We start from the raw sequence: 9077 nt of genomic DNA on the forward strand, positions 1-9077 counted from the left end.
CAAGTCACAGTTTGAATGACTTGAGACTCGACTTGATGCATGAAGAGAAGACTTGAGACTTGACTTGACTTGGGTTCTGGTGACTTGGGACTTGACTCTGACTTGTACTCTGATGACTTGAAAAGGTTTCTAAAGTCTTGACTTGAGATCTTGTGTTTGTGTAAATGACTCAGATTGAAAGTGATGAGATTTGTTCCAGCAGACGACTGAATTTAAATTCTGTTTTCTGAACTTTTATGGAATGATTGAATTTGTTGAAGTTGAAACTGGTTATAGAAATCAAACTCATGATGCTCTTACCAAGTTTTTATCCTATTAAAACCATATTGCATTGAAAAGTCCTAGATATTTAGTTTTATTTAAGATATTAAATTGATACTGGACTCTTGATTTGTTCTGACTTGACTTGCTGTTCTACATTTAGACTTGAGACTTGACATTAATGACATGGACTGGACTTGGACTTGACTTGGTAATCTGCATTTAGACTTGAGACTTGACTTGAGACTTGAGCCTCAAGACTTGAGACTGACTTGGGACTCGAGCAGAGTCGACTTGGTCACAGCTCTGGTTAATATACTTTCATTCTGATTCTGCTTTTGATTCAGAGAAAGGAGAAGAGAAAGAGGGATAATGAGAGCTATTTCAAATGAAAAACAGCTTGAGTGTGAAGTGTGTGTGTGTGTGTGTGTGTGTGTGTGTGTGTGTGTGTGTGTGTGTGTGTGTGATCCTTGTTGTCACAGCCCACCATTAAAAGCTCATGTTTCTGACCCTCTCAGAGCAGAATCACACTCTAAGTCCACTTGTAATAAACTCTCTAAACCCCTCTCTCCATTTCTGTTTTCTCTCTCTACTCTGTTCTCTCTCTCTCTCTCTCTTTTCTCTATATTCTCGATTTCTCTGTTTTTTTCCCTTTCTCCCTCTCCTCTCCATTTATCTCTTTTTTCTATATTCTCTATTTCTCTCCTCCTCTCCATTTCTTACATTCACTGTTATTCTCCCTCTTTCTCTCTCTCCCCTTTCTCTCTCTCCTCTCTCCCTCTCCATTTCTCTCTCTTTCTCTATATTCTCTGCTTTTCATCCTTTCTCTCTCCTCTCTCTTCTCCTGTCCATTTCTCTCTCCTTGTCCGCTACGCTCCCTCCTCTCTTCTCCCAACCCCTCACCCCTCTCTCTCTCAACCTCTTTCCTCTCTTCTTTCTCTCTCTCTGCCCCTCTCTCTCTCTCTCTCTCTCTCCTCTCCCTGCAGTACAACTCGTCTCGTCCCAGGGAGGAGTGGGAGATGTGGCATCCCACGCTGATCGCCGAGGCTCTGTTCGCCATCGCCAACATCTTCAGCTCGCTCAGACTCATCTCCCTCTTCACCGCCAACTCCCACCTCGGCCCGCTGCAGATCTCCCTGGGCCGCATGCTGCTGGACATCCTCAAGTTCCTCTTCATCTACTGTCTGGTAGGGCGAAAGTGTTGAAATTCAGACTTTTTCCCTCACGTGTGCAGTAGCGGCCTCAGCTACGTTTCACCCGTTTCAACTGCAACGGGCCCCGCACTCCCAAAGGGCCCCCGACTGACATGCAAGCACTGAATAATTCACCCACTGTTTTATATACCGTATAATACAAACTAGTAAATTCTCAAACTAAAGCAAATACACATAATTAAAAGAATCTCTATAAGCAATTATTTAGGGTTAAATAATCCTACCAGGCCAACAGTGTATGAATCACAAGCTCTCCAGGCCTGACTGAGCTGTCCATGGTGCTGAAAGAGCACCAAGTAAACAACCAGTAGTTTCAGACACTTTTCATTCCCAAGCAAAATATGGCATTGCTTTTGTTGTTAATTTAATCTGAGGGAATTGTTTAAGCTGTTTTTATGTCAGCTGATACATAACACATAGGCCTAGTGCTATTCAATGCAGACTAGTAGTTGCCGAGAAGGGCGAGGCTTCTCCTCATTCCAAAGCAAAAATGTCATTGTTTCCGTTTTAAATTGTTTGTTTTGTAATTGTTTGTTTGAATTGTTTGGAGTATTTCTATGTTGAGCTGTCCATGATGCTGAAAGTGCACATAATGCATTTAAGTTGAAGTCCGAAAACATACCATTATTGATGCAAACCAACTTGAATCCTCGCTTTTTTTTTTCTCTTTTCTCTTTTATGTTTTTTTTCCCGCACATTAGCTCTTGAAACGGCCCCAGATGCTCTGCACGTGTGTCTCAAATCTGATGTTTTCTAATCGGTGTGAACAGTAAAAAGCTGCATTGTTTATATTCCGATCTAAAACAAGAAAAAAAGGTACTTTTGCACACCTGTAGAGTAGGTAGACAGCAGGTGTGCGGGTGGAAAAACATGCAAGTCAGGCATAAATATTCATCATTCATTCAATAATATTCATCAGGAATAAATAATATACCTTATGAACAATATTAAATGAATGAAGGTTGGACATCACATTAATAGTTTTAACCTCATGGATTTGTGGTACAAAATCAGATCCTGAAGCGTGCAACCTACATGCAACTTGTATTTGAACGCTTAAATTGGAATTAGTCAGCGTTGCCATGACAATAAGTTAATCTTACATCATTCACCTGAGACAATAGTCAATTTTGGCATCATGGTAGCTCGTCTGAGCAGACACACAGCAGACGCCTCAAAGGCACACACTAACCAAAATGTATTCGAAACAAGTGGGAGAAGCGTATAGGCACAAAATCAGATTTGACATGAAACTATTCCCCAACACTGCATAGACACACACACACACACACACACCTGGATCCACTATGACTTTCTCTGGGAAGGATGCTACTGGAGATATTTGAAGCTTTTGGTCATATATGACTGTTGGGTGAAGATTTACACTGTAACACACATTTATACACATATATATACACTCATCTGCTTAGGTAGACATATGTAGACACACACACACACACACACACACACACACACACACACTTTGCACCACTGCAGCTCTCAGGATGCTGGACATACTCAACAGTGGGTTGTGAGAGAGTTTGTGTTTGTCTGCCTTTGCATTTTTGAAACTTTACAAGTTGAATTAACCTCAGTGAACTTTGCTGTTTGGTCTCGTCGTTCCGGTGGTAAAAAATCCACTAAGTCTGTAATGATGAGAGAGCGAGCCGGCACACAACGCGGCACACTGTACCCTTCACTGGAGGGAGAAGGACATTAGGCCTATTTTATTAAATTCAAAACCCATTAATTCCTCCTCAGGGGAAATCCTAACCTACAACACAATTCACATGTGAATCGTTTGGCTCCATAAAGTCTTAAACTCAATCTCAATGCGCCTGCGGCACAGAAACCACGCCGTTCCACACTAATACAATAGCAGCTTTACATAACACACACTACTTATATTGCTGGTGGTTATGTGCTGGTTCAAGCGAGAGCCGTGTCTCAAAAGGCCTCAGGGGCGAACAGTGTTGTAACATAACACAACCTCAGATCCACAACTTCTGAGGAGTTCATCAGCCGCGTCTCCTGCACTTACATGACTGACTGACGTGAAAATTAAACATGACTGTGCTTTTTAAACAGAAACTGAATCATGAACTTCACTTTTCTTTTCTGGAATTGATATGTTGTGTTTGGGAAATGAGCTCTTTCTATTCCTATGAATCCGGTGCGCTGTTTCAAGACACATGACAACCGTCCCAATGCTTAGTTCTTATATGCGATGAGGGACCATCTTAGTCAAGTCCAAGCCAAGTGGTCCAGTGGAGTTCGAGTCAAGACCAGGTCCACATGGGTCGAAACCGAGACGAGAGCAAAGCAAATCCTATAGGCAATACAGAGTGTACATGTCTTTCCAAACACAGTCACAATTTTATTTCAGAATTTAATTAGAGGATAAACCCCTTGAGATGGACCATCTTGTTTTCGAGGGGGTCCTCAGGCACAAAACATAGAAGTTAACAACATATAAACAAAACAAAATACATAAATAATAATAGTGATAATAAATTAAACAATCCAACGACACAAAACAATCAACATAGTAACATTTACAAGGACATACACATACACATAAGGGCTCTCACACCATCCCAAGCCACACCCGCTACATCTGTCACAAGTGTCATCTGTACAAAGAATGAACGAGAAATAAAATAAATGAACAGACCAAATAACATTATCTCAAAGTACTGAGTCTACTTTGAAACTAAAAATGAAGGTAAATACAATCAAAAAAGTAGATTTAAGGTAAACAAGCAAAGAAGTCTTGAAGTTATGGAAATAATAATGATAATGCTTAAGGAGTTTCTGCAGGAAATCTGGACTAAACCCTTCAACATGCAACTAATGCCAGAAGCACATTACAGGACCGTGTGTTGCAGGAACATCTCACATTTACCGAGTTACCAAATCCCATCTTGCATGAATATAGTGCGCACTAGAAACCGCAGACGGAAAGCCAAATGGCTCATTAATGTAGCCGTTTGCACGCTGGCAACAACAACAACAACAACAACAACAATAAATGAACAGCAACTGGCTGCAATCTTTGTTTATACATTCATATGTGCAGATGGAAAGCGTAGTGTGCAGTGTGGGTGTAGTGTGTTTCTTTGTCGCCACGTTTCCCAGGTGTGCTTTGCAGTAAACAGAGCGATGATGACATATCCTGCTGCGATCTAATTGGCCGATGTGACAAATGGCCTCGTTGTAACGCTCTCACACTACAAGAGCAGAAATATCAGACATGTTTGAAAGTGATCAGGACGTCCCGGACTGCAGACCGCTGGACCTTCTCACACTATGAAGTAGAAGTTTGAGGACTGTTACATACACAGGTTGAAATCCTATATAGAGCTGGGAAAAATAAGATGAAATAAGACCGATAAAATTACCCACAAATTTTTTGATAGGCAGGAAAAAGGTGAGTTGTGTGTGAGTTTGTGAGGACCGGCATGTGAATATGTGTTACTATGAGGGTTAGGTGAAGGAGCTAATGTAATATTAATGCCAAACGTGTGTGTGTGTGTGTGTGTGTGTGTGTGTGTGTGTGTGCTCTCCAGGTCCTGCTGGCGTTCGCTAACGGCCTGAACCAGCTGTATTTCTACTACGAGACCAAGGCCTCAGAGGAGCCCAACAGCTGCAAGGGCATCCGCTGCGAGAAGCAGAATAACGCCTTCTCAACGTGAGTACCATCCCCAATGTGTGTGTGTGTGCGCGTGTGTGTGTGTGTGTGAAAGAGTTCGCATGTGAGCGAAACGTTAAGAAACAGCAGCACTTTGATACACGAGTCTCCCAAAGTTTTTTTGTCGTGAGGTTTACATAGTTTTGCTTGAGCGTCCCGACAAAATACACACATTTGTGAAAACCGCATGGCAGATCTGAGAGGGGAAAAGAGTGTGTGTGTGTGTGTGTGTGTGTGTGTGTGTGTGTGTGTGTTTAGAGGTACCGCAGAGGCCGTAACTCAATCGTTCTCCTACACAAACCCTCCTCCTATGCGTCGTTGCACCAGATAATGATATGGAAAAGGTTTTTGGCTCAGCGAGAGCTCGGGCTGCGAGTGTGAGGCTCGTTTCTGTTGTATATGCATGAGGCGGAACAGTGACTGGGAGGCAGGGGGAATAGTAATATGGGGTTTTGTTCTCTGTGTGTGTGTGTGTGTGTGTGTGTGTGTGTGTGTGTGCGCGACGGGCAAATTTGCAAATGTAGAATAAGAGGCGCAGTTTGAATTACGGCTTACAGTATATGGCACCTCTGCAACACACACACACACACACACACACACACACACACACACACAGATCCGGCCTGTCTTTGCTGAGAGAGGCAGAGCGAGAGCCAAGCCATGCAGTCATTTGGGCTGAATATTGATGAGGCTTGCGGTTTGTTTTAGATAATAGCCGTATTGATCAGCGGTCGATGCCATTACAGTGAAGCGGTCGGGACAATGATACGACTGCGAGGAGGACAGACGCCAAAACAAAAGCCCTCTCAACTTTAAATTGTCTCTCTTATTATTGAAGGTAAGAGGTGTAGGATTTTCTCTGAATGTGGCAGCAGCAGATTAATGGGGATAGCTGCCGTCGGCGATATGCAAGAGAGGTTTGTCATGCGGCTTTAATGTAGGATAGATGCAAGGATGAATACATAAATTAATACATAAAGGGGGCTTCTGTAATGTAGAATGTACCAGTCTATCAGCCTGATCTCATATCCCATTCGTGGTTCGTAGTAATGAAAAGTAAGGCAGCCTAATTCAGTGTGATATTCTTGGAACTACTTCATTCCCCTTTAAAGGAATAGTTCACCCAAAAATGTAAATTCTGTCCTCATCTCCTCACCCTCATGCCAGATGAAACACAGGTGAAGTTTGTCCATATAACACACAGGGAGGCTGACAACTCCATAGCAGCCTTCTCCAAAACAACTGAAGTCAGTGGGGACCAGTTCTTCAGAGTTCCAAAAAGACCTACAGTATATTTACACCATCATTTAGTGCAAATCTTAACTCCAGCTGATTGACTTGCAACAAATAATGGTGTATAGGTCTTTCTATTCACAGTGTGATTGTTTGGCTGTTTTTGTTTTGGAACTCTAAAGAACAGGTCCCCATTGACTTCAGTTGTTTTGCTTCATGTTTCATTTGGCATGAGGGTGAGTAGATGATGACAGAATTTTCATTTTTGGGTGAACTATTCCTTTAAGGTTGCCAGTTTGAGTCCCTGGATTGGCCGGGAACATAAAGGCGGGGAACATGAATGAGTAACGCCCTCCTTTCCCTCAACCACCTCACACAGTAGGAGCAGCCGCACCGATCCGTCTGTCCACCCGTCTCCGTTCATTTCCACAGAGAGCTGTCTGTTGTCCGGACAGGACTGATGACGCTCCGTCTGTTTTGACAGACAAAAAGTTCAACCCAGATTTGTCACCGTCTGTCTAGCCAATCAGTGGCGTTCCTACGTTTGTTTTGTAGAAACTAGCAGCGAACACAGAGCCGACGGTCCAACCGAAACAAAGAGAAACCAGAGTTCGCCTGGTGGAGCGTTGGGATGACTGGAGGCTTTCCAGCTCAGTGTCTTATTGAGTTTATACAGTAGAGTCTGTTTCTTCTTGTTTCTATGAAGCAGCTCCGTTATGAGCAAAGCTTCCTGTTCTTCTGCCTCGCCGCCATGTTGACGCTCACAACAAACCGACACACACACACAATTATTGATCTATCATCAATAATTCTGTCTGTTCTCTGATGGATCAGTGCGGCCGCCGCCTGAAGCAGAAAAGAGCACATGCAGATGAATAAAGGTTCAAATAAATCCTGTTGATCATCGCTGTTGGTCAGATTTCCCGTCTTTGCGACCGGGCCGATCGCCGCGGCAACGGCTGAGACCACAGCCTGCAGGCAGCCCAGCCCGCATCAGCATTCATGACTTTACAACCTGTGTGTGTGTGTGTGTGTGTGTGTGTGTGTGTGTGTGCCTCTCATCCCGCTCTCTCCTTCACACACACTTATCAACATTTATGAGTTATTTCACAAGATCATTTCCTGTTTGTGTCGGAGCGTCTCCCCGCCTCCTTCCGTTTGTCTCTCTCTCTCTACTTCACACACACTTATCACCGCTCATGTGTTACATCGCGAGATCGTTTCCGCGGATTGGTCTGTGTGTGTGTCTCTCTCTCTCTCTCTCTCTCTCCCTGTGTCTCCCTGTGTCTCTACCTCGCTCTCTCTTTCCCTTTCCTTCACACACTCTTTCACTTTCTCTCACTTTCACTCTACAAACCTCCGTCTTTGTTCTCTCTCTCTCTCTCTCTCTCTCTCTCTCTCTCTCTCTCTCACACACAGCTTCTCTATGTCTCTCTCCCTCACCATGGCAGCTGATCCACCAGACAAGACAGGACAGCAGGACCTTCCGCCCCAATGTGCTTAACATACTTTAACTCAACATACATTATCACCTAGTGTCCCTGCCACACACACACACACACACACACACACACACACACACACACACTCTTCACAGTGATACATGGCTGTTTTTTAGAGAACTTACAGGACATTCATAAGCACTACAGCCTGGGAGTGATTTAGCTGTACACTGTAGTGCCACACACACACACACACACACACACACACACACACGCCCTGAAGTGCTTACAGGACATTCACAACAGCATTATAGGTTGGAATGATTTAACTGTACCCTATTCTACTGCCAAGTGTGCTATCTCACACACACACACACACACACACACTTAATGTCTCACACACTCCCTCCCAGTCACACACACAAATATATGTACGCACACACACACACACACACACACACTTGCACACAAATACCTCATACACTCTTACACACATAATCTGTCTCACACAAATTCATATACTCACACTACTCTCTCTCTCTCTCTCTCTCTCTCTCTCTCTCTCTCTCTCTCCCTCCCTCCTACACAGTCACAGCATAACAGTGAAGTGATTGAGCGGCTGCGTGGATCGGCTGTACCAGTTTATGACTTGGCTTAGTGGAGAGAAAGATTAAAGGAGAGGAGGAGAGAGGAGAGGAGAGGGGAGGAGGAGAGGAGAGAGAGGAGAGGAGAGGAGGAGAGAGGGGAGAGGAGGGGAGGGGAGAGGAGAGAGAGGAGAGGAGAGGAGAGAGAGGAGAGGGGAGGGGAGAGAGAGGAGTGGAGACGAGAGAGAGGAGGGGGGAGGAGAGGAGAGGAGAGAGAGGGGAGGGGAGAGAGAGGAGAGGAGAGGAGAGGAGAGAGAGGAGGGGAGAGGAGAGAGAGGAGAGGGGAGGGGAGAGAGAGGAGAGGAGACGAGAGAGAGGAGGGGGAGGAGAGAGAGAGGAGAGGAGAGGAGAGAGAGGGGAGGGGGGAGAGAGGAGAGGAGAGGAGAGGAGGGGAGAGGAGAGAGAGAGGGGAGGGGAGAGAGAGGAGTGGAGACGAGAGAGAGGAGGGGGGAGGAGAGAGAGAGGAGAGGAGAGGAGAGAGAGGGGAGGGGGAGAGAGGAGAGGAGAGGAGAGGAGAGAGAGGAGGGGAGAGGAGAGAGAGGAGAGGGGAGGGGAGAGAGAGGAGAGGAGGGGAGAGGAGACAGAGAGGAGA

At 44.8% G+C, this 9077-nt stretch overlaps 1 protein-coding gene across 1 annotated transcript in view; it reads left to right on the forward strand.

Annotated features, from left to right (window-relative positions):
* LOC139639912 (short transient receptor potential channel 5-like) overlaps positions 1–5170 on the forward strand; it is a gene marked incomplete at its 5' end in the record, with an annotated part of 13873 nt that extends 8703 nt beyond the window's left edge. The window contains 2 exons of the mRNA XM_071514065.1: positions 1248–1448; positions 5045–5170. Of these exons, the coding sequence (XP_071370166.1) occupies positions 1248–1448; positions 5045–5170 (327 nt within the window). The remainder of the gene's footprint in view (positions 1–1247; positions 1449–5044) is intronic.
* Between the last annotated feature and the right edge of the window lie 3907 nt (positions 5171–9077).

This window comes from Centroberyx affinis, unplaced genomic scaffold (genome assembly GCF_046629955.1).
Source record: "Centroberyx affinis isolate AG114_WGS23_722 - 3 ecotype Tasmania unplaced genomic scaffold, CSIRO-AGI_Caff_v1 ptg007924l_1, whole genome shotgun sequence".
NCBI lineage: Eukaryota > Metazoa > Chordata > Actinopteri > Beryciformes > Berycidae > Centroberyx > Centroberyx affinis.